The sequence below is a fragment of the Argiope bruennichi genome, chromosome 6 (genome assembly GCF_947563725.1).
Source record: "Argiope bruennichi chromosome 6, qqArgBrue1.1, whole genome shotgun sequence".
NCBI lineage: Eukaryota > Metazoa > Arthropoda > Arachnida > Araneae > Araneidae > Argiope > Argiope bruennichi.
This window is the reverse complement of record NC_079156.1, coordinates 98,248,737-98,276,501: the sequence shown is the minus strand read 5'-3', so window position 1 is coordinate 98,276,501 and position 27,765 is coordinate 98,248,737. Positions and strand designations below refer to the sequence as shown.

The 27,765-nt window shown below is 29.5% G+C and overlaps 1 protein-coding gene across 2 annotated transcripts in view; it reads left to right on the top strand.

Moving 5' to 3' along the window:
- Window positions 1-27,426, top strand: part of LOC129971506 (T-box transcription factor TBX3-like) — a 128,938-nt gene extending 101,512 nt beyond the window's left edge. The window contains exons 3-6 of one of the 2 annotated variants that reach the window (XM_056085335.1): window positions 6,536-6,682; window positions 11,649-11,725; window positions 11,880-12,013; window positions 21,725-27,426. In XM_056085335.1, the coding sequence (XP_055941310.1) occupies window positions 6,536-6,682; window positions 11,649-11,725; window positions 11,880-12,013; window positions 21,725-22,368 (1,002 nt within the window). In that variant the 3' untranslated portion in view covers window positions 22,369-27,426. Of the gene's footprint in view, window positions 1-6,535; window positions 6,683-11,648; window positions 11,726-11,876; window positions 12,014-21,724 lie in introns of both variants that reach the window. The other variant, XM_056085334.1, reaches the window with a different exon arrangement.
- The last annotated feature ends 339 nt before the right edge of the window (window positions 27,427-27,765 follow it).

Below are 27,765 nucleotides of genomic sequence, written 5' to 3'. Positions count from 1 at the left end.
TAATGTTTTAAATTCATTTACATCCAGTAATATTTTAGGAAATTATCATGGAAAAACGTGAAAATTAAACTTAGTTTTTAATTAATTAAAATTGAATGGTCTTGATGGGAAATCTGATTGTCTATCCAAGTCATGTGAACGTGATAGTTCAAAAATGCATGTTATATAACATGAAGAAAATAAACGAATAAATTTATCATTAGATTTGTATATCTGTACGAAATTTTGGATCCATTCCATTAAGAAGTCCATTTGTTGTTTTGTATGTATGTGAGTATGTAATCATGATGGTTGTAAACTACAAGGACTTCGCCAAATAAAATTTAGAATGTGGTCCCGTCATTAACATTGGAAATACGCATTTTGTTATTTCCAAACAGTGGTGCTTAGTTTTCTTCTCTGTATTGAAGCACAAAATACGTCAAAGTTTTAATAGGAGAACATTCTTGTTGGACAACTCTTAATGTATAAATGTAAAAACATTGGCGCATTCATATTACATGTCCTCATTCAATAAAAACATTTTACTTTCATGTATACGTAGTATAGAGAAAGTATAGTAAATATCAAAAAAATTCAAACTCGTGATTCTGATGAATCTTCACTTTTTAGACTCTATGAGTTCAAAAAACACATATTTGGAAAATTTCAGTCTGTCTATGTGTCTATGATAAAGATAACTAAAAAACACTTTGAGCTACACAGGTGAAATTCAGTTTTTTCAGTCCTTTACACCAAATTTATAGATTTCAACAAAATTTGAGTAAAATCGTTTCAAAGGAAGTCTGTCTGGCAGGCTGTTCGAATGCAAATCGACATAATTACAAAATGAAGAGAGTTAGATTGATAAAATTCGTCACACGCATTTAACATCTATAGCGCAGATACCTATAAAATTTTGTGCTAAATCCAATGAGGGGTTGACCATCTGTCGGTCTGTACTTCCAGAAACATATAAACATAGTAATTTAAATGACTTAAATATATTAAATTTAATATGTGATTTTTTTGAGTACTAGTGCAGTTTTGAATCAAATTTTTATTTCAATTGAGTAAAACATCTTTAAAATACAAATTCGACTTTCGGATATTAACCACATGCCAGTGCTTAATCGCCAATTAAGTCGCCAAGTATCACACGATAGGTTCAATAAAAATGCTAAATTTACACCAGGGTTAATATTTTATAGCTATTATACTTCACTGCCCTCTAAGGCTTGGTTTGATTTAGTTATATTAACGTCCCGTTTGAAGCAACACTAGGGCTATTTTGGGGCGGACCTCGTAATTTTGAACTGCGGTCAGATGACGAGGACGACATCTGAGCTGGCACCCCCCTCTCCACACTGCACCACACTAGTGGGAGGACGTTTGGTCATGACGGATTTAACGTGCAACAGACCTCCTTACACGACTGTTCTTCGGTGTAATCGGGTCTCGAACCTGTAAACCCTCCGGTTCCGAAGCCGAGACCTTACCACCAGGCCACCGCGGCCCCTGCCCTCTGAGGCTTTTTGTGGTATAGCACCTTTATTGGCGAGCAACGCGAGAAAGTTTTGGGAGAACCACTGCCGCTGGTTTTGCTTAAAGTTTAATTTTATCTCTTAGTAATCATTTTACTCTTAGAAAAATTTAATCAGATAATTTTTCACCTTGAAATTTGCTAATTTAATTAGTGAATAATCGAATTAAATCAATTAAAATAAGAAAGAACTTGTCAGCCAACAATTTACCAAAGGTGAATTTTACCTATTTTCTTTTTCTGTTTCTACAAATAGCTATTCGTAACATTTCTATTTCAAAACTGTCGTTATATGCATGAGTGCAGGACCGTTTCACTCTCTTGGAATTGGCACCATTTCATCTGGAATAATAATTGATTTTTTTTCTTCTTATGTTCTGTTAATTTTAGAACACTATTTCTCGCTCATAAGGCACTATACATTTTCTGTTTCTCTATCAGGGTTCTCAAAAAATTTCAGCAAGTTTATTCTTTTTATTCGTAAAAGAAAATTGTCGTAATAAATAATTGCATGGGGGGGGGGGATTCTGATTTCATTTCCGAGAAGACAAATTTCGATAAAAGCTAAAAAGGTAATTAAGGGTGGAAAAATTTTTTAGCTGATTTTATATTCAATTTTCCAAAAAGTGAAACTAATATTTTTCTCCAAAAATAATAATTAACTTCTTTAGTTCGCAATAACATAATTAACACCTGGATCCAATCATAGAATTTTCAAACTGAAAAAATTGCTTTTAAATAAAGCAAAAACTACGAAATTTTGTATAATTATAATAATTTTTACCCAAAAATGACACTCAGATATTAAGATTAAATCAATCATATATAGAAACATATTATGGAAGCATATTTCTTTATTATATGTACATTAAAAAAGTATTTGAAAGTGTTTTCATTTCTTAAATAAAAAAGTATTTGAAAGTGTTTTCATTTCTTAAATATTCACTTTGAAGACTATTTTATTGCATATGACATTTTATATTTTTGTTTTCATGGCAAATGAAACATCCAATGTAGCTAAAAATTTAATTAACCACATTTCAGGGCATAAAAATTTCAGAATTTTTCCTCGGTGATCCTCAGCAATAGTACGCAAAAAGGTAGTTATTAAAATAATTTTAATCTAAAATCAAAATTATGGATAGATAATAGATAAATAACATTTCTTCCTGATTTTTGTTCAGAATCAAAAAATTCTGAACCAAAAGATCTAAAAAGCTATAAAAAAAGCTTTTTTTAAAAAAAATATTGACGTCTTATTTTTAAATATTGAGATATTTACAAATTGTATCTGCATTTATATCTAATTAATATACAGGCTGCTTTCACTAATGGTTTGAAATCAAAGCGTCATTAATAATTAATAAGAATGCCAAATAATTATATAAAGGAATTTAACTGATTGAATCATCGCTGTTTAACTAAATAGCAGTTTTAAAGTAGTTATTTATTAAATAAATAAATAAATTATTAAAAAATAGAAAAATAATTTGGGAAAAAAATTTGAACGGAAAGCGGTAATAAAAAAGAGATTCAGATGCAAGTTATTATGGGTTCATAATTAGAATATAATTATCTTTAACTTTTATATCATTTCTAAACATTGCAAACTATGTAATTGGCCAAACTAATTTACAAAATTCATTTAATAATATTCTTTAAAAGATATAAATATCATTTTCTGTATTATTTCGCAATGGTTTGCTTTGTTAGATCAGCACACAATTTTAAAGCAAACTCTAGAGATATTTGAATCTCATTATTTATGATCTGAAGCTCATTATTTTCATCCTTATTTATCATTATTATCCCTTCAGATGAGCCTCATTATTTTAAACTGCGGTCAGATGTTGCGATGCTCTGAGCTATTATTGGCTTTTGTTGACAAACGATTTAATTTTATTTAATAACAAAGCATTTTGCCTTCCTGGCTTATAAACTTCGTTGGCGCAGTATAACTATATTTAGTTCATGCATAATAAAGCACTAAAAATTCAATAATTTTTCTATTTATGTGTTTCATTTTTTCCGTTTGGTTTTTAATCTTTTAAGATTAAAATAGATCAAACTATTTAATTTAAATTAGTTAATAATTTTACAGGTTTTAGTTTCGCTTGCCATTGATGATATGATGCTGTCCTAGTATATTGGTACAGAAAGCTATTTCTAATTATTGCACCAAAACATAGATATTCTTATGTCGATTTATGCGTTTAAACATTTACGTTGTTCCATAATCCTTTAAACAAGCAATGATTCTTAATGTGTTTAAAATAAACATCATTAATCGATAAAATAAATAATAACTACATAATTGTTATCCTCTTTTTAATTGCTATAAGTTTATCTTAAGTCATTGGCACAGCAAGCTGTAGAGTCCGCCGGCTGCTTATCCAGCGTTTTGAATCTTTGGCACAGCATAAGCATATCTGACTTTTAAGTCATAAAACACTAAAATTTCCTATGTTTTTTTATTTTTGTTTTTGTGTTTCATTCCTAATCTTTCAACCCAACTACAGAATGTATTCTACTTTAAAATAAATCATATTACATAATAAGACAAAATAAATAGCAACTTTGAAGTTTTTAGTTTCGCATGGTACACTGGCACCGAATAATTATGTCTGACAATTTCTCCAAAACATTGAAATTCTTATGTCGAATTATGCGTTTCGATTTTATATCTGTTCCATAATCCTTTAACCAAACTTTGAAACTCGTTATGTGTTTAAAATAAACTTCACCATTTAATAAAAGAAATAACAACTATATAATTTTTTTGTTTCTTTTATAATTAAAAGCATACCGTGCTATAAGTTTGTCTTAAGCCAATCGCGCAACAAGTTATTTAATCCGCAGGCTGCATATTTAGGTTTTGAATCATTGCCGCAGTATAGCCATATCTGACTTTTATGACATAAGTCAGATATGGCTATACTGCGGCAATGAAAAAAGTAAGTGCAAAATCAAACTCACCATGTTTTTGATTTTGCACCTCATCCCTAATCTTTCAATCCAACTCCGGAATGTATCCTACTTTAAAATAAATCATATTTCATAATAAGGCAAAATAAGCGGCAATTATGAGGCTTTTAGTCTCACTTGTCATTGAAGGCATATTTAGATACGTCTACGTTCCGGGTCATTTTGGTAGTTACCACATTTATTTTTTGTTCCGAGATATTTGCTAATGATGAATTTTTATCATCCTATTCGATAGAGAGGCTCGATTTTTTTTTTTTTTTTCCTTCAGAAACTCCCAATCATGACAAATAACTGGCCCAAGGGCAGCTTTCGCAATCGAACCCACTGGGCGGAGGGAACTTTATTTTGTGAATGATCGATTAATCATTTTCACTCCTGGAACAATCTTATCAGATAACTGTGTACACATATCATTACCAAACACTGTAATTTATTTCCTCATTTATTTACTCTGCACACAGTCTTTCAAGAATTATGATCCATAAGACAGTCATGATGTTAGTGGATGGATTTCTGACACGTTTAGGCCTGTACTAATATAATTACTCTTTCAGAGTTACGCATTTGTAATTAGAAAGATAATTATCATGTCCATTTGTAACGTCTTATGATTCTAATATCATAATATATATTTCAAGGTAAAGGGTTATATAAATTTTAAAAAGAAGAATTGTCGCTTGATATTCCAAATTCTGAATCGTAAAAAAAAAAATCTCTATCTCAACAAATAATAAAGAAGAATGCATGTCTGTCTCTCGGGCTTTGTGTACAATTGCTGAGGCTATAGAACTCGAAACAATTTGATCTAGACTAAATTTGATGTAAATATACCTTGGATGGGGCGATATGCACTTCGTAGTGATTTTTTTTTTATTTTGAATTTTTAGCTACTTAAAAATTAATGTAGATTTTGGCTAGATTTGTAAAAAATGATTTTTATGCTATTTTAAAATTTAACTAGTGGGGCTGATTTTCCTGAAGATAGCTTATCTGATTAGAAAAGTTTATTTCTTCGTGTTTTTATTAGATTTTAAATAATTAGCTAAAACTTATTTCTTTAAATATCATTTCATTTATGGCTTCTTTTCTAAAATAACATAAATAACACTTTTGTATGCTGTGGTGCTATGAAAACACTAATGGCTAACATTTGATACAGAAAATATCAAATTTTGAACCATTTAAATTAGATAATTCCTTCTAATGGAGCATATGTGTATTTTAATTGCTATTTCATCCCATTGTCTCTAACTTTAATAACAATTTGGTATTTACTGAATACTCAAATATCCACACGCATTATATATACCAGTCACCTTTGGCGAACACCTAGTTTGCTGGTGTTTCATTTTAGTGTTATTTAAAACGTTAGATGCTTCATGCCTATGATTCCCTCAAACCGATAGATATTAAAACGTGTTACTTTAATCGCCTTTTTTAATTTCCGTTCATTGTGTGTATGGAAATTTAAATGAATCCAGGTGTAAAAAATAGATCTGCGGTTCATTAAGCTTTTAAATTTTGAGGTATTGTAACTTCGTTGTTTTATTGAGCTTGTAAATATAAAAAGCTGAATCCTTCTTTAACATTTAACAATGAAAAAAATTCTCTCAATTAAATATTTGTTGAAACAATGAAAGCAATTAGATGCTTAGGTCAATAATGAATCTATTGATAGAAATTATGCAATATAAAATTTTTAAAAAATTTACAAAATTCAGAAAATATATATACGATTCTTAAACAAATATCATTAAAAAGACAATTTTTTTAAAAAATTTGAAACGGCCTTATACGGTCATTCGCTTTATTAATTAAATTTTAATTAAAATTTACAAAAATAGTTTCAAGGTGCACATTCTTACCCTCCAAATCATATATGTGCCGAAATTCATAGCTGGAGGTCAAACGGTCTCGCCTGTAGAGCATCAAACGCACACAGGCAGCCTCAAACGTACACAATAATCTTTATTATCACTAGACATAGAGATGTGTACAATTTTAACAAACTTTCTTCATTTGTTTCAGACGATTCTGAATTCGATGCACAAATACCAGCCGAGGTTCCACCTGGTGCGGGCAAACGACATCCTCAAGCTCCCCTATTCCACTTTCAGGACGTACGTCTTCAAGGAGACGGAGTTCATCGCTGTCACTGCCTACCAAAATGAAAAGGTATGTACTCTATAATATAATGTATTTATAAAAAAAATTAAAGACTTCAGAAAAAAAAATTCATTTTGTAGACTAACATTTTCCCAAGGTAATTTTTACATTTCATTATTTTAATATGAGATATCTTCACATATTATCTGAAAAAACAGAAGTAACAAAACCAGTGACCAGAACGAATTTCCGAATGGTCACGGGGCAACTGAGATTTCATGCTAAAAAGAACATTTTTGGTTTGAAAAATTATTTGCATCGAGGAGAAAATATAAAATTTTGATCTGCATCATTAAATTAGTTAAATTCTTTTTCTACTTTACTTTTGTGTTAGACGAGCAATATGTCTTAAAGAACTTATCCACTATTATAAAAAAAAGAAAAGTGCTAGCTGAATTTGGCTATTATTTCATAAATGTTATTGATTCACCTACTAATATTTTTTTCCAAACTATTAAAAGATGAACGCTTTAATTGTCATATATGTTACGCTGAACAATATATTTTTGGCAATAACGCGTCAGGATTATTGCAGGATTATTCATTATTCAACTGAACAGATTATAAATCGCTAGATTAATTTTAACTTTCTACACTTTCTTGTAAATAATAATAGAAAGAAAAAACCCTCGGTATAGAAGGATACTTAAAGAATACTTTGATGCGCCTGCAATAGTTGTCTAATGTATCTTCCTTTGATTATATGGGCGATATTAATGCGAAGATTCGTTTCATTACCGTATAAAGCACTTTCGGTATTTTTCCATTTGCACCACATCAGTGCTATGGAAAGGTAGACTCTATGATTAGGCTTTATTGTAGCAAACGTTGAAATTTTAGTGGTCCCAATGGCACGTCAGCGTCGTTACCAACGATCGACTTGAAGATTTGAAAGAAAGCAAAATGGTTTGTTAAGAAGTAGGTGAGATCTAAAAGGTTATTAACAGATCTGATCATGATAAGGATAAAAGGGTGAAAGAATTCATTTGCTGCCTATTTGTAAAACATTGTTGTCAAAAAATGATGGGAACATTGCGCTTGGCGGTGACTGCTGGCGATTTTTCAACTTGATGATGATTATTTCTATGTTGTTTGGAACCAAAGAGTACGCTCCACAAGTCTGGCACCATTATTTGGCTACTATTCATCCTACTTTGTCCTCAATGTTTAGAGACAACATGGAATATTTGGCGATAGCATGCTGCTTGATAGCAATGAGCACAATATTTTAACTTGACATACGGAAAAGTACAGCATTCTTTTTTGCAAATTTCCAATTTGATCACTTTTTGGATCCAAAGGAGAAGGCGAATCCCAATGAAATGGAATCAACGGAATGATTTCAAAAAATTTAGATCATTACATACAGAGCATACATGTGTAGATGCATGTCATTTGGTGCAAATATGCCTCTTGGCATCAGGAACGAAATGAAATATTTTATGGATGTTGTCCATATGACTAAGTGAAGTCACTTATGGTAGTATTACTTACCCAAGCAAAACTTTAATAATTTGGATTGCATGCAGATTTTTATTCCGATACATATTTACTAGAAATTTATATAACCATCTGAAATTAGACCATTGTGTTAAATAATTTTGTGCATTTAATGAATTTCTTTATGTATGTCACCGTGGCTCCCAAAGAAAAATCTTTTTTAAATTTTAGCTTGACTCTTAATATGTTAACACCCAAATCCATAAAAATCATGTATTTCTCAAAAATTACGGACAAATGTTTAAATATGTGATACTTAACATGACAAACTCTTTTCTCGGGAAATGAAAGTTTTTGACATAATTCTTAAAAAAAACATTATAACGCGGAGTTTTTAAAAAAAAAAGGCGTTATTTTAATTCGAACAGAAAAAAAAAACTATTTAAATTTAAATATTATTATATATCTTCATTATTATAATAATTATTATTTACATATTAATATCAAAAAAATTATTTGCTCATATGCTTTCATATATTTTTTATCTTAAAACAATAGCTTTCTAATGAAACAAAGCTGAAAAACAAATCCCATAGGAATAGAATATTAATCACCTTTTTTTTTTCTTTTAAAGTGAAAAAACAGAGCATAAAAAATATTTCATCAATAATTAAGAAAACGAATATAATTAGCATTAAAGTCAACATTTTTTACAGCTGATTATATATACTCATTTTTTTAATGAAAAGCAAATCCCAACGGGAACAAACAAACAAATAAAACGATGTTTAATGAAACCTAATTAGCAAATAAGATCTCATGCACAAGTAAGAATTCCTTCTTAATTTCATTTGAATTCATTACTAGATTGGCTTTAATGACAAAATATAATTGCTCCGCCTCTGGAGACAGCAAACGACTTTCGTTATTTCAAATTCGACTCGCATTTATTTATTAGAATCATTTACTCCATTTATCAAATGGCAACAATAAATGATTGAAATTAATAAAAATCTTGTTAAAATATTCATTCAGTCATGGACAAATCTCAGCTCGTTTATTTCATTTGCTAATTCGAAGACTGCAATATTTGCATTCTTAATTGGATTTTTTTTTTCATTTCCGCTCTTTTTCTGCATGAAATTCTAACTGGATTAATATGAATAAGTATTTAAAAATTATGGAACGACTGGGATTTGGAAGAAAGCTCTTGTTTAACTGATAAATTTAAATTTATAAGCAATAATTTGCCATGATATATTTAAAGTGGTGCCAAGATGGTATTTAGATGGGCTCGGAGGTGAAATAATTACTTTAATCTCGCGAATTTTATTGAAATAAGCGCAAGTGTAATGTATTCTTTTTGATGAAACTGAGTTACGTAATGCATCAATTTTTAATTGTTTCTCATAAATAATTTTATAGATTTGTTTTGCAAAATAAGATCAATTTACTAGAGAGCGTCTTTGAAATTAATTACTTATTTCATTTTATCTGATTTTTATTTAATATTACTTTTGTTTTTCTCTACGTTTGGAAGCTTTATCATTAATTTAGCGTTGCTTTTGAATTGAATTTTCTTGATGATTTATTGATGCCATGCAATTTAATTTATTTTTTATCACAATGTGTAATATGTAATTGATTCAAAATATGATTATTTCTAATGTGTTGTCTTCTACTTACTCCCTAGTAAATTGAAACGATTTTGGAAGATTTATATTAAAAAGCAATTAAAGCTAACCAGTAGAATTTTTTTTCTTTCCTTGGCGTTCCTGTAAATTTAAACAAAATGTAACAAATGATTTTTAAGACAAAGGCTGGAGCATAATGGTCAAATAATTCAAATTTCCCAAACGAATCTTTGCATTTTTGCGCAAACGGAAAACGCAAAATTGCTCCCGGAACTTTCCAGGAAACAGGCGGAACAATGGAACCCTCAGATTTTCATCTGTATGGGTCCATGAAGAGGTTCATTGCCGATTAGAATCTGAAGGCGACTTCAAACAGGTCGTGCGAAAGCACCTCGATTCTAGCAGCCGACAACATTCTATGAGATCTAACTTTTCAAAATGATCCAGCGCTTGGGCAAATACCTCAATATAAATGGCAATTACGTTGAAAAGTAGTAAATTCGCGATACTCCCATTTACGTTTCTTATTATCATTTACTGCATTTTTTTTTTAATTATGAGTTCAAAATAGTGTGCGTTACTTACTGATATTCCCTCGTGTATGTGTATATATATATATATATATATATATATATATATATATATATATATATATATATATATATATATATATATATATATATATATATATATATATATATATATAAAAGACTACGCTCGTATATAAGTTCTATTATAAAAAAAATACTGTATCGATTTACACGCGGAATTTTGCAAATCATCTGTATGATCTTAGGAATGTTTAAAGCTGTCGAAATTCTCGGTTTGACGATTAGAAAAGAACTTAATGAAATCAATAGTAGTAGCTCTCACATTGAAGTTCACGATGTAAGTGAAACTTTCGTGCATGCGTTGACGTAAGCTCGAGTGCACTTACATTCTAACTTTTATAAAGTAAAGATTAAATTTTGTGAAGTTCCGTAATTTTCAATTTCTTATTTTTTTTTTTTTTTAATTTCCTAATGTCCAATATTAACTGTGATGATTTTACTGCAATATGAAGTGAAGTAATCTCGAGGTCAGTCATTGTAAATATGTGGATTGAATTTCAAGAATCCTTGGGAGTTTTTTTCATGGACATCGCATTCTCTTCTGTAGGAAAACCAAGCGACTTGTTTACGTATATGTCAAATGGAATTACCTAAAATATTGTGTATCCAATGAGAAAAATTGAAAACAATAGTTATACAGTTATTTCTCAATAGCTATACAATTAAAGTCTTTGCAAATATGTGCTGTGAATTTCAAAAATCCATGTTTTTTTTCATGGACAATAATACATCGCATTCTCTTCTGTAGGAAAACCAAGCGACTTGTTTGCATGTATGGCAAATGAAACCATCAAAAATGTTTTTACATGGAACTTAAAAATTGAATACAATAGTTATTATGATTTATATTAAACAAAACATAAAGATTATAATGTATATGTAAATAACTAGTTTTACCTAAATAAAATAATTGATATCGAAATTACAATCGTGCTCATTTAATTTATAAATATTCTCAAATCTAGTAATGGTAAAGCATTGCCGTATTTCAGTCAGTAATGTATAAATTACTGACAGTAATCCTAGATTTCGTTCAATGTTTGTGAATTAATCAAAAACAATTATAGTATGTATGAATTATAGTATATAATTATAGTATAGTATGAATTATAGAAGATACTTTAATCTTATATTAATATGAAAACCAAGATATCAGTGGGAAAATGGAATTACTGACGAAACTTGAATAATTCAAACTTAAAATCTTTGAATTATCGGAGTTCTACTATTTTACTTTAATGTTTAGAAAAGTATGAACTAAAAATTAATGCTACTTCTTTTTTCTAACAGATCACCAGGTTAAAGATTGATAATAATCCTTTCGCTAAAGGATTCCGTGATTCAGGGGCTGCCAGAAAAGATAAAAGGTAGGCATTATTTCATCATCATACATTTATTATGATTATCCTTCATGCATGTAATTAAAAAAATATGACATTCAAATATCATATTTTCCTATTCTTGTGACTTTGCATTATTCGGATGACTATAGAATTCCCAAAATACCCTTTGTTTCAGAAGACAGAACTCCCTATTCGGTTCTCACTCATACCAGGAAGAATCTTTGACTGCTTCCCCGCCTGAAGATGGTCGAGCGGACGAAGCAGACGATAGTAGTGACAACGAAAACGTGGACGTGGACACCCCAGATAATGGTACTACATGATATATTTTGTATTCCTTGTAACTTTTCTTAATGCATGGTTAGTATATTATTCCTTAAAGCTATATGCATAGGACTTACTTCATCCCATAACTAGACCTCGATCCAATTACTAAAATCATCTAATATATTCAGAATTTTGTTTTTGTGAAACGAATTACTTTCTGGGATTTTTAAGAAAATAGCACTCGGTAAGATCCATGATTGCCTACTTCCTATATCCGGAAACGACATAATCCTCATAGCTTGTTGCCAAAAATTTTAATAGTCAAAATTTTTTCTAACATACCTTCATCGTTTGCTATGACTTAATAGTCAAAATTAGTCTACTTTATCTATTGCCTGTATTTTACTTTGGTTAAAGCGAAATATTTTCAGGAATTGTTAAAAAGAATAGCATTCAATAGGATGAATATCCACGACTGCTTACTTCCTGTATTCCAGAACAGCATAATCTTCATCGCTTGTTGGAAAAAATTTTAATGGTCAAAATTCATTCTAACATAGCTTCATCGTTTGCTGTGGGAAACGGCTCAATAGTCAAAATTGGTCGACTTTATTTCTTTGTATTTTTATTTATTGTCTGTATTTTATTTTGGATAAAACGAAATATTTTTAGGGATCTTTAAAAAAAGGAGCATTTAATAAGATGAACATCTATATGTGCTTAGTTCCTGTATTCCAAAACGGCATAATCTTCATCGCTTGTTGCCAAAAAGCTTAATAATCAAAAAGAATCCAGCATATCTTCATCGTTTGTTATGACTTAATAGTCAAAATTGGTCTACTTTATCTGTCTGTATTTTACTTTGGTTAAAGCGAAATCTATTCAGGAATCTTTTTTAAAAAAGCATTCAATAGGATGAACATCTATGACTGCTTACTTCCTGCATTCCAAAACGGCATAATCTTCATCGCTTCTTGCCTAAAAAAGTGAATAATCAAAATTAATCAAGTATATGGAAACGAATTCCTTTATAAACATTTCAAATCTATAATCTTTTTGCAAATTTCTGAACATCAATAATTAAAATGAAATTACATCTGAAGTTACATCTGATATTCAAACCTGAGATAGCCCGGATTTTCAGTGGTTAGATATGCTGTATATATAAAATAGAAAATGGCTTCTTGTCAAGTAATTTAAAGAATGAGAATTAGACGTTTAAATATAATGTTCACCAACTAAATAAAAAAAATTCAACAACATTTTGATTAAAAAATAAACATTGGAGTTTTAAATCTTAACTTTTTTAAAAAAAATTCATGAAATCTCAGTCGGCATTTTCAGAAAATCTGCACTGTATGGCACCGTATCAACGCATAAGTTTGAAAATCCACCTCAAAAGCCGTGCTGGAAATTTGTAGAAATTGGGATATCGGAATTTTGAATGGATATCGTCAGCATACAAAAGACATAATTGCGGAATATATTCCTACAGAACTTTTTAAACTTTTTAAAATAGATAAGGTCTAACTCTATTATACGCTGAAGAATTTTTTTATTATACACTTCATACTTAACTATGTACTTAAATATTTGTAAATAATCAAGGAGAACGTATGTATGTTTTGGTATTCTATGGGGTAAATTGCTTTGTATAGAACAGTCAAACTGTTTGATAGAGTACAAATTTAGCCCAAATGTATTATAAGTCGAACAAAGTGAACTTCAAAGTGATTTTGTGAAAAATTTTATTATAATTTCAATTAATTAAAAATTATGTGACATTTCCTCGTTTTACTGCTGTAGCTCCTGAAAATATCATTGCATAAAATTGATTCTTACCCCATTTTAAGATTTAAAATGTCGAGTTTTTCATGATACAATTAAGTTAAGTTAAACATAGTTGCAGATAAACATGGCCTAAAAGTACATAATATTTAATCGTGTTTTTTAAATAACTCTAGATAGCTCTTATCGTTCTAAATTTACGTATACCAAATTTACATTCGTTTTACAAAGCAACTAATCATTTGTTTAATATTTTGAGGCATAAGATGACTTGAAATGAAATGCAGACTAACACGTGTATATTATTTTACTATTTTTGTTGAAAGTAACAAGCTAAACGTGCATCTGTTAAAAAGAGAGTCGTTTTACAGTTTAGATAAGTCTTTGTTCCTTAAATCCCGTGAACACGACACAAGTTAACGAAAAACCATTTCCTCTTTGTCGTTACAGTAAAAACAAAATCTCCATAAAATTAAAACGTGATCAAGTTAAATTCAGTGGATTAACGACTTTACGAACTCGAGCGGGCCATGTCAAAGGACTAGTTTGTGAATAAGTGTATAAAAAATAATTTTTTTAAAAAAATGAGTTTCGTTCATTAAACTGTTTGTTATTTTATTTCTTGTTACTTAATTTATCCATATTGGCAAAAAGTGGCACAAAAAGCAATAAATTCAGATTATTGCAATGATAAATAATAACATTCTTTAAACTGTCCTCATAGTCACGTAATAGTTCTTTGAAATGCAAATCTAGAGATGACCTCGCATTCGTCTTTGCTGGTGATCTTTTCTATTTATATTCATTGCATTTTCATCAGATAATCCATTTGTGGTATAAAATTTCTTTTAAAAATTCCGAACATTCAGAATAAATACTAAAGAGAGAAATGTTTTCGTGTTTAAAGAGATAGTAAAGTTTCTCTTCACGATTTCAGATTAATTTCTTAAATGAATAGTTTTTTTTTTTTTTTTTTTTTTTTTTTTTAAACGTTTTGGAGAGATAACAAAATTTACCTTTAATATATGAAACATTCTGAATGGAGAGAAAACATTTTTCATTTAGAGAAATAATAATATTTCTCTTAAAAATTCCAAGTTTTTTCAAAAAATATTTTTAATGAAATAACTATTTGTCTATTCAAGATTTCAAACTTTCTGAATGGACTGAGAATTTTTTACTATTTAGTTTGAACAAGATTTCTCTTCAAGATTTTAAGTATTCAAAATGAAGAGAGAACTTATTTTAGAGAGACAGAAAATACGGTTCAAAACAATCTGAATGGAATGACAGGTTGTTGTTTTTTTTTACATTTTAAAGAATGAAAGAATTTCTCTTTAAAACCTTAAACATTCTTAAAGAAAAGAAACATTTTTACTTTTAGAGAGATAAATTTTGTCTTCGCGATTCTAAACAACATTTTTACTTTACAACATTTACATTTAGAGAAATAACAAATAATATTTTTCTTCAAATAATATACCAAATATTTTGAATGGAGAGATAATTTTTATTTTTTATTTTTTGACAAACAATAAAATTTCTCTTCAAGGTATCAATCATCTTGAATGGAAAGAACACTTTTTTTTATTTTTAGGAAGAGAAAGTTTTATTTTTTTATGAATAATTGTTCAATTGCTCTTTAGTTCAGTTTATCTTATTCTTAGATTGCAATGCAATTGGAATCTCGAAAACTTCTTTGCCACGCTGTTTCGAATTTTTTAACATGTATATGAAATAAAAAAATATTTTTAAAAAACAGGTTTTATTAGAAAAAGGCAAGTACTAGGAAATAGAAAATATTTTTAACTAAAAATCCGGGCGGTAGAAACCAAACTGTAAAAGCAAAAATCCCATTTGTAAGATTTTTAATTTTTGATAAATATTCAGGAATTTCCTTTTTTATAATAATCATTATGATTTATTTTCCTTATTGCATTGTTTTCCAGCACATTACGAATTTGTGATAGCGAAATTATTTTCTACTTACTAGCATATGAATATTTCTTTTATATGAATTTACTGATATTTCTTTTATTATTTTCTGCTATTTAGTTTTAGAAATAACCCATAATTCATTATAATTATAATGAAAGAATTTTATAATCAATGTTTTTACAAATTCATTACCAAATAGAATTTTCATTTGAAAAAAATTAAATGATTAATAGGAAATTAAATTTTGAAAATATTAATATATTGAACTGATACTAAAATCACGCAGAAACAAAACAGTGAAAAATCTTGCTTCTACATTTACGCACTAGGAAGAAGTTTAAATAGCAGTGTAAAAAAAAAAAAAATCATATAAATTCGAAAGAAGATGCGACTTCAGTACTTTATCATGACCTTCAATAAATTTGAGATATTAAAAAAAAAATTATGATTTTATTTAAAGTATTTCTGATGTGTTTTCTTAAAAAATGACAAAAATATCGAAAAGAAATTTTAAAAGACGACTGCTGATTGCAAATTGACATCGTGAAGAACGAGTTGATGCATCAAGTGATAATTAAATGAGGTAGAAAGAAGCTGTAAAGACATGCATTACTTTATTATTTTACTTAATCTTCAATAACCTTTCTTGTTTTAAAAATGTTTTTTATTTAAATTATCTCTGATGATCCCCCCTCCCCCAATCAAACATGATGAAAACTGTACCGAACAGAAGTGCTAATATATCGATTGAATCATGAAGAGAACATTGATATATCGAGATATAAACAAAGAGGACATGAAAAATGTGTAAGAACAGGCATTTCTTTATTAAATTAACCTTTAATAAACTTTTTTTGTCTAAAAAAATTGTTTTTTTTTGTTTAAATTATTTCAGATGACTTTTCATTAAACATGACGAAAACTAAATAGAACTGGAATTCTAATAGGAAACTTACGTAAACCAACTGATATGTAAAAACTTATTATTGTAAAGAACAGCAAAAGACATATAAAGGTGTCATGAAAAATTCATAAGAAAAAGCATTGCTTTATTACTTAATGTAAATTTGAATGAAATTTCTTGTCTGAAAGAAATATTGCGTGTCAATATAAATTATCTTTCGTGGCATAAGTTTCATTAGACGTACAAAAATGAAACTAAACAGAAACTCGGACAGGCGACTTCTGTGCGCTAATTGACACTCAAAGAGTGAATTGAAGCTTGAAATAACAATCTGGGGTAATAGGGATAATTTGTAAAAAAAATCAACATTTTACTACTTTACATAACTTTCAGTGCGAACTTCACTGAAAAAAAAATAAAGATTGTCTTTATTTGATTGATCTAGTTGCTCATCATTAAACATGATGAAAAATATACCGAATAGAAACCCTAATAAACAACTATTTAGCTCAAATTGGTATCGTTAAGAGCGAGGTGAGGTGTCAAGTGATGAACGATTGAGGCGAAGGTGACAAGAAGTATTTGTAAGAAAAGGCATTGCTTTATTACTTAATGTAATCTTGAATTAAATTTTTTGTCTAAAATAAATGGTGCATGTTAATTTAAATTTTTAATTCAAATTAATGACAGGCGATTTCTTTCATGGCCTAACATTCATAAGACATACAAAAACTAAACTAAATAGAAACTCGTGACAGGCGATTTCTGTGCAGTAATTGACATTCAAAGAGTGAATTGAAGCATCAAATAACAATCGAGGGTAATTGGTATAATTTGTAAGGAAAAACATTTTACTACTTTACATAACCTTTAGACTGAAAAAAAAAAGATTGTCTATATTTAACTTATCTTGTTGCTCATCATTAAACATGAGGAAAAATATACCGAATAGAAATCCTAATAGACAACTTTTTAGCTCAAATTGGCATCGTTAAGAGCGAGGTGAGGCGTCAAATGACGAACGACTGAGGCGAAGGTGACAAGAAAAATTTGTAAGAAAAAGAGAAAAAAAATATGCGAGGGGGAAAAATAGAGGTTAATAAGGGGGTCGAGTAAGTGGCAGTTGCAGTTCACGAGAGCGTGCTATTCTTTGTCTGGCTTTAAGGGGAGTGAAAAAAAAAGAGGTGTTAGTTGTGGGCGTGTCAGTCAACCATCAGCTTGGATTTAGTGGCACGCAGAAAGGAGAGGGTTCTAGGAAGAGATTTTTACGGCTTATTTCGTTTGTAGTGATAAGAACCATCCTTAGAGAAAAACTATCTTTACAGACAAATGTTTACCTTTGAATGAGGTTTAATGGCCCGAGGACTGACTCTAGTGGCATTCCGTTAAACGTTTGGTTAAAGATAAACTAGTTTTAAAATCGCATTAAGTGGCGAGATCATGAAAATAATGTTTGAAGCAAAAAAAAATATTTACGTTACAGTCCAGATCTAAATTTGACCACACTCGGAATGGCATTAAATGTACGATTAAATATTTATACTAGATTTGAAGTCGTGTGTTAATTACACTATAAAGGGATAAGAAAAGAAGAGGTTTGAACAAGTTTTCTTAAATTTTTTCTGTTCCCAATCTGTTTTTGGTTTGTAGTTTTTTTAAACTAGCTCGAACTCTTTTTCATCGGAAAACTTTGTCTTGTCTCCAAAGTTGGTATTTAAATTAGAAATAACCATCCTTTTAGTTAGCGATTAATGACGTAATTAATAAATAATTGTTTAGCGAACTTTAAAGAAATCTTGGAAATCGATAAACTTTTCTTACTACTAGCTGCCTTTGGAGACCAACTTGTTTGCTTAGATTACTGACTTATTAAAATTCCTATTTTAATTTTCCGTATTAAAAAGACTAAATTATTCATTTTCATACTGATTTAAAGATTCCTGTTTAGTAAAGTAAGATTTTTATTAATTTTTAATTTTAATTAACCGAATGTGTTAGATATCAATTCAGACTAAGTATAAGTAGCAATGATTTTGTATTTAAGCAAAATTCTAAGAGATCTTTGGATAATTATATATATATATATATATATATATATATATATATATATATATATATATATATATATATATATATATATATATATATTTGATGATACGAAAAAAAAAACTAAATATAATATTATAATTGCTTACATTTCTTAAACTCACTCTATTTATTTCAATGGCGAAACTTTTTTTAAGCTTTATACTTTAAGAAATAATGAAAATGTCTAATAGATAGAAGTTTCGGATAGATATTTTTAAATATATTGAATTTAGACGCTGCCGATATTTTCGCAATTTCTGAAATTCACTCTATTTATTTCAATGGCGACATTTTTTGTAAAGTTTTATATTTTAAGAAATAATGAAAAATATCTAGTAGGTAGAAGTTTCGGATAGATATTTTTAAATACATTGAATTTAGACACCGCCGATATTTTCGCAATTTCTGAAATTCACTCTATTTATTTCAATAGCGACATTTTTTAACTCTTTATACCTTAAGAAATAATGAAAATGTCTAGTAGATAGAAGTTTCGGATAGATATTTTTAAATATATTGAATATAGACCCTGCGGATATTTTCGCAATCCTGAATCCATGCGTGTTTGGGTTTAGGACAGATAATTCAAGAACTGCCGATATAAGGCTAAAGACGACTAATATTGAAAATTGCTGTTTTGTTTCTGCATAATGTTATATATTGTGTGCGCTCAGCTTCAAGAGAAAATGAAGTGAAACTGGAACTTAATGCTATTCTTAATTTAAAATTAATCTACTTGAAAAAATAAACATATGATTAATGCTACAAGTCATTAAGTTTAAACTAGATATTAACATTATAATTTAGAGCAATTTAACGAGATAGTGAGGTATAAAATGATTAAAATATTAGTTTTGAATAAACTATAATTTGAAAATGGATTCAATTATGCATATAATATTGAGCAGGTAATACCAGTTGAACTATTATCATATTTTCTTCATCATTCGGTTGATCGCATTTCATTTTTTTTTTATTTCTAAAACTGAATTAATTAAAAACTCAGATAAATCATCATGGCCATGTAGTTTTAAATAAATATGAACTCTCTGAAAGCACTTCGTACTCATAAAAATGAAAGAAAAGATCATTATAATAAATAGAAATCATTAAAGGACAAAACTTTCGAAATACTCTATCATTTTTATTTAAATATAATTCGTTTTTCCATTATTTCTCAACTTAATATTCCGCATATGGCTTTCTAAAATTATTTCCTTTCAAAAAAATGAATTCAGAAAAAGCTAATACAATGTACAGCCAGGAAAAGATAAAGCCTTACTCCTCAATTTCACAGCGATTGAAAAACATCAAGTTTTCATAAATGCGACACCGACATGTTACATCAACCATTAAGGATCATCAGGCAACATCGAATCAGTTAATTGTACTGAATACAATCGAAAAACTTTTCTTTCAATTGGCTTCCACAGGAAAACGTGTCTCGGGTCGAGCCACGCACCGTACCACCCAGAACTAACAACACTTCAGTAGACAAACTTAGCACTAATGGCAAAAACGAAGAATAATTGATGAGCCAACTTTCGGTCGAACGCTGGTTGGCACTTACAGCTTGCCATTCTCCGCTCTACAATGGAAGGCCATTTATTACATCAGTCGCGTGAACAGAACAGTTAGGATCGTCAGCAATAGCAGTTAAGGTTCCTGGAGGATTTGCATAAGGCACTTTGGAAATGCCCGTTTTTCTTCAAAATGACTCAAAATGTATTCAGTTTTAATAGTGAATGAAGATGTCGCAGGCGTGGAATATTAAACAGGGAGAGATTTCGTTTACCCAACCGATGTTGATTGTGTATTATTGGTTCTATTTTTATTGGAGAACAATTTCCAACCAATTTTTGGCCTTGTTGGCAGCACGACGTGCGAGGGGCGTGTTATTGGTTTATCACGCAATAGGAGAACAGTTTCTAATTTTTATCCAAAATCGATATGATTTGCTGTGCAAATGTGAGGCTGAAAGGGTTCGATTAACTTTGGTTGATGATATACTTCTTTACATACATTGTTATTAACATGATTATTTATTTACAATTTAATCTCGAAGTACATTTGAACAGATGATACATGAAAATATTGTTGGATATAAAAAAATAAAATTATAATATTAGTTAGCAGGAGACTATTATAGGAAGTCATGACTGATGCTTGTTTCCTATTAAGCATGTTTGACCAGAGAACAATTTATATGATACATAGTAAACTTTTGTTATTTTATATATTTATTTATGCAAAACAAAATAAAAATCTAAAAGCTTTAAAAATTTATTCAAAAATATTCACAGTACAGTATTAGTTTATGTAATAAAGGGCTACTATTAGGCATTTATTACTAATAGTAATTTCTCATTAGCATGATTAAACAAAAAAATGAATTCACTGAAATAATAGTTGTTTTATAGCGTATAATTTGATTTAAAAAAATCACTCAATTATATAATTTTGTTTTAATTCTTTTTCTTTGTTTTTTATTGTGTGAATATATTTCAGTATTTGTGTCTTCATTGTTTGAATATATTTCAATAAATTAAAATTAATTAATTTAGACATAATTAAGTAATGAAAATTAATAATTTTTAAAAAATGTAAATATCAAATGAGAATAGTTTTAATGCTTTACTTCCAATAAATTATTTTTAAACAATGATTTAGAAATAAAATGTTTCTTAAGTCAAAAAAATATTAATGGCAGCTTTTTCATAAAAATTGAAATCCATTCTTATGGCTCACTTCTTATATGGTTTAACTTTTTTATAGTTGTTGTGCTCAAAAATTTATATCTTTTATCATTTCTTTTTCATCCCATCCCACCCTCTATGCCACTTTCTATGGATAATGATTCTATCATTCAATACATAATAGTTTTAGAAACAAGATTTTGCTGCTGAAAAATGTTTTTTTTTTCGCCTAAACATTATTAAGATAATTATTTCCTTAATCATTTGTCTCGCATTTTCTTCTTTTAGACATATGAAAGTTAAAAGAAATTAACAATATATTTTCATTTGTTTTTTCTTAAGATGATTTGGAGCCACAAACACTTGTTAACGGACACCACCAAACACATCACTCTCCTGGGAGCAATTCCCTGCGAATGTTCGATTCTAGCATTCCGAGAGGATCTCCGACCTCTCCAGCTGGATCAACATCTCCGGGATCTTCAGCATCAGCAGTCGAACAGAGAATGATGCACGAAAAACTCTTCAGCGGTGGTGATTTTGGGGGTTTGGAGAATCTCCAGAAGTATTTGCCTCTACCCTACCCTCCGTCCTTCTACACAGGATTGATGGGACACTTGCCCTTTCTGATGCCGAATCCCTCGACTCAACAGCAATTAGGGGCTCTCTTTCCGCCAACTGATGGCGCCCAGTTAGCAGCCATGAGGCAACTCCATGCTCAACTTGGTCATAATCGTCTTTTGATGGATAGTCTTCAAGATGGATTGGTTGGAAATCAGGAGCCTGCTTCATTCGCCAATGGTACTAGCAATTCCTTGGTAAAAAGTCCAAAAGCTCATCGATTTGCACCTTATAACCTGCCTGCTCTTACGAATGCTGAGTCCGCTTTTCACAGATTGGCCACTGGGGGACATTTACCTCCTCTCCAAGTGAGAAATGATCCAGTGAGTTCCCCGTCACCAAAAGATTCGCCCACAAAAGGCTGATCAGGTGAAAATTTGAAATAAAACATATGTGTGCAATTGTGTTACTCTAAAGAGAGATTGTTGATGAAATTAGTCAACTTCTTCAGCCTAGTCAAGAGGCTACTGTTACGGGAATGTGCACTAAAACTAACCTAAAACTCTGAGACCTCTTTCCAAATCTTTGCAACAGACATTTCCGAATCGTATATTGAAATTTCGTTTCACGGCCGAAAGTATTTCATGGAAGTAGCATTTTGATGTTAGAATCCAAGATTGAAAAATCCAATACTTGAATGTTTGGTGTGTTTGCTTTATACACGCAGAAAATACGTATAAATTTGAAAAAAAAAAAAAAAAAACATTTCAACAACTTATTCACCAAAGTTAAAGCAAATATCTTTGGACTGAAAATCCACCCGAACTGTGGTGAAAAAAATAAAATTAGAACTTTTCGATAACTTTTCGTAAGCCAGATAATTTTAGTGATTTCATGTTTACACATTTATTTTATGTTTGTTGACTGTGATAAGGAATACTGAAATCTTTTCAGAAAACCAACGAGTATGAAGGCCGATTCAACAATCGTCACCGGTGCCAGTATTGAATCTCTACTAACTACTTTTAAGGTTCATGACAGTTTTTTGAAAGCAAAACAATCTTTGGAAGAAACTGTATAGTTTAAATGTGCGAGTGAATTTTCCTATTTCGTGGTATTGTGCTGGTCACTTCAGAAATGATTTCCATGTAGTGCAATTTTCTTCAGATTTGTTATTCCACTATTGCTTCTGCACCTACTTCTTTGTACTGTGACTTTTTTCTATTAATCATCGAAAAAGGATGATGCAAAATCATAGAACCTGATGCATCTATCATTGGATTCATCCTGTTAAGGCTCGGACTCAGCCTTTTCTTTACCTGAAATTTTTTCAAAATATAATGGTAAAGCCATTGAAATTCGTCATTCTCAAGCCTATAGTGGGATCAGGATCTTTAATTTTGTAAAGCTAATTATAATTTTTAAAAAACGAAAAGTTGGGAACTTTGAAGAGTTAGTAAATAGACTTTCAAATAACGCCTATGTTAACCTTTTTCTAAATATTTGTATTTGTAAATCATATTTAATTTGTTGCTTCAATATATTTTCTTCTTTTCCTGTTAGCAAAAGAATTGTTTTTGCTATATTTAATTAGCTTTACACTGAAGTCAGTAAAGAATCTCTTCATTCGATAAAATTCTTACTATTCGGTGCAATTTCGTTTAGTTAATTTAAAAGAAAATACTGAAGATTTCCCGCTGAAGTTAATGATTCAATTAACATGGGTATGCAACGACATAACAAACATCTCCTTATAAACTTTATTCGTAATCTGTCTTACTCTTCATTGTGTCATTACTTTCGTTTTGCGCCTTAAGAAGTGAAATGGATTTCCATTATACAAAATATTAAAAATTCTTGAAAATTATTTAATAGGCCGAAATAAAATTTTGCAACATTAAAATGCCATAGATTCCTTTTTATATAAAAAAAAAGGAATAAAATCTTATGTAAAAAAAAATCTTATGTCTAAAAAAAAAAAAAAATCAGAGCATGTATTGCAAAAATGCAAAGTTTAGATGTCTGCATCCGATCCAAATGATGTTCTTATTTATTAATTTATTCACTAAAATAAGGAATAATTTTAATAATCATTTACAGAATCTTCTTGCGTTTAATTTTAATTATCATCAAATGTGTTAAATTTTAATTTATAAATGCACCAAACAGTAAAAAAATAAAAGAAAACGATTAGCAATTGCTGTGTGCACCTGGTAACTTAGAAAAATGGTAACTGGGGCATGGTATATATCTTTCCTCGTTCGATTTTAAAAACAATAAAATGTTTCAGTTATCAATTCATTAAAATAAGTAACTATTTTGATAATTCTAATCTTCTTAGACTTAATTTTAAATACCATCAAATTTGATAAATTGAATAGAATGTACATTCGGATTAAAAAAAAAAGATTAAGTGAACTAGTGCGAGCATCTGGAAGCTAGAATAAATGGCATCTAGAAAGTACTCTATATTTTTGGCCCCTCCTCTTCTTATTTAGTTACTGACTTAAATGCGTAACTGCTTTTTCTTCACGACGTCCTGCTCCCAATACTATCCGGGGCAACGAAAACCCTTTATTCTAACTTGACACATTGACGGTAACAAAGATTATATTAACTGATAATTACTCAGTTCAATATCTGAATTCTTCCCCCCGATTGAAGTCAACCATGTCACTTATAAATAAATTCTAAATCAATATTGCTTTAGTTGTTATTCTTTTTTCAGTTCGAAAACCTGTGTAATCTAATGGGCACTTCCTGCTCAGCTAGTTGAGATACTTTGAAAAATGATGATCGCGCAGAATTTTGCCATGGCAATCGCGTTCGATGTCCGAACAAGGTAGAACAAAGCCCTAGTTATTTATAATCCCACGTGGCACTTAAAATTAACTACCTGACTGCTTATTCCCAACACCTACAATTACACTTGAATGATGTACCTCCGTGCGCCCAGAGGTTGCTCAGGGCAGGTAGAGTAAGTAATCTCAGTCACAGGTCTCGATTTGAAAGTGATTATATCTGCTGATTTATTCGTTTGTCTGTTAGGATAGATCTGTGACCTTCACCACTTCTAGAATAGATGGTTCCATAAGATTCTACTGCCATTTCAGTTGCAAGTTGCTGTCGTGGACCGACGCCTTCTTTTTTTTATATAATTTATTTTTTTCAGTTGTTCGCCTTGAGAATATCTGTCATTTTCAGTTGAGATAATCGTAAGTGAAATTCGATTCTTTATCTGTGGGTTAATTTTTTTTAAAAAAAATATTTTCAGTTATTCTTTTTTACTTTTTTGTTCATATCTCTGCAGCAATTTGGGAGTCATAAGTAAACAACTATTATTTTTCAATTGGTGTCGATCTTTACTTGTATAATAATAAAGATAATTATATACTAAGTCATCTTTAACGAAAGGTTCCAAATCATTGCAATAAAATGAGCTGAACCCAAAACTAGTTTTGGGTTTGGAAATTAATGCATCAAATATTTCTAAGTTGTTGATTTGTTCGATCTACTGCGTAACAAGTCACAATTTTTTTTTCAGGAATTATGAATTGCATTAAGGAAGTAAACTTCATTTCTTATGCAAATTTTAATTTTAACACCTGAGAATTTAGACGAACTTAAAGACAATAATTTAAAACAACTTTAAGATGCTTGAATGAATTTAGACGTATTTAAAATCAATTTAAGTGGGTTGAATGGAATGTATACCATTCTGAATAACTTTATTCCACTAACTTTAAATCTTGAATATGATTGATGCAATTTCTCTATTGGTTTTCTTGTTTCGATTAAAATTTTTTTTAACTAATATGTATTCATATCCGCGACAAACGTAATAGCGTGTTAAACAACCATTTGCCTACATAGTAATAAGACATTTATTTTTCTTCTTTTGCAAGATGCATCTGACATAATAACTTCGCGCATAATTTAACTTCTTTTTGCGTCCTTTATTATAGATTATTATTAAAAAATATTAATAAGAGAAGCCGTATTTTTTTACACCTTTCCCCCTTTTTCTCTTACAAGCCTGTGTTTGTATTGTTGACAAATGAAAATGCATTTTATATGCTTTCAGCATTCGATCTAATTGGTTATTTTTTTTCCTTAGATAATAGTTTAAAACTCAAAAAACCATTTGAAAATAATAATAATTTTCCAGATATTTTTTTTCTTTCTATTAATAACTTTTGCAAATAGTTAAAATATGCTTCTCTATTTTGTTAAGTATTTATGATAATAATTTTTTTAATAGAGTTCTTTATAATAAATTGTTAATTATTGTTTTCAATAATGTTTTAATAAAACTTAAAACTCGTATATATAAAAATATTATTTCCGTATAGTTGTTCTTATGCTTGGTTATCATTAATCAAATTGCAATGTAAATGAAATACAGTATTTTTGTTTGAATCGCGAGAGAAATTATTCTGCGCATGTCATCTGACATCAAACTTCAAGGTGTCTTACGTTGTTAACCGGCTTTCATTTACTTTTGAAAACTGTATCATAAATTGAAATATTAAACTGATACAGAACTTTCATATAAGCATAAATTGACTCCATTGAAAAAATCAAATTGACTCAAAATATTCGTTCAAAATTAACAAATAAAGTTGTTTAGATAGATTCATTTTAATCAACAAATGATTTTTCTTTCTAATTAACCTATTTATTTGTATAATTGCGGATGCGACAATATTTTCCTGATACATGAGGCAAGATTTGGAAGTAGAAAAAGCTAAAAAAAATTCTGGAATGACATTTAAAAAATATTTTATTTTTCCCTTGCATACCTTGAACTCTATATTAAATTGATACAGAACTTTCATATAAATTGACTTCATTGAAAAAATCAAATTGACTCAAAATATTCGTTCAAAATTAACAAATAAAGTTGTTTAGATAGATGCATTTTAATCAACAAATGATTTTTCTTTCTAATTAACCTATTTATTTGTATAATTGCGGATGCTACAATATTTTCCTGATACATGAGGTAAGATTTGGAAATAGAAAAAGGAAAAAAAAAAAAAAAAAAAAAAATCTGGAATGACATTTAAAAAAAAAATTATATTTTTCCTTTGCATACCTTGAACTCTATATGGCTTGATTCTATCATTCTCCTTTAAACAATTTGTTATCATATAAATAAAAAAATAATGTACGACTTATTGTTTATCACTTTTTAGTGTAAAACTGTGGCAGTACAAAACAATTCTGCATTAATGTTCCTCTACCTTTATGATATGTGTATATTATATGTAATTGTTGATAGATGTGAAAGATACTGTTTGTGTCGAGATTGTGTGGTTACTCCTTGTAAGCAATTAGCAAATTTTTAGGTGTCTTGTGTCGCTTACATTGCAAAGAAGTATTTATATTGAAAGAGAAAAATTTCATTGTAAATATTGTAATTTATGTGCGTCTGTATATATATTAAGCAATTCGAATAAACTTGATTATTCTATCCTGTTTATCCTGTCTGATTGAATAAATCTGTCAAGAAATGTTGTAACAACATTTATAAATTACTGTACACTCCCGAGTATCCGGTTCGTGATTATCCGGCTTCCGTACTATCCGGCCTACTTTTCTTTTATCGTAATTAAACGAGGAAGGCAAGGCATTGCATTGGCAACATTACCAAGGCATTGGAAGCGGGCGTCTGCTACGATCCTTCTAAGCTTCGTGTGCAAAATACAAGTTGTGACAGGAAAAGAGCAGCTCGTTGTTCATGGTTTCATCAGCGTTTAACGGAGCTCATTTCTTGCTGCTGTTTCTAAATATAACTGCACAGTGCGTACAGGGGATGT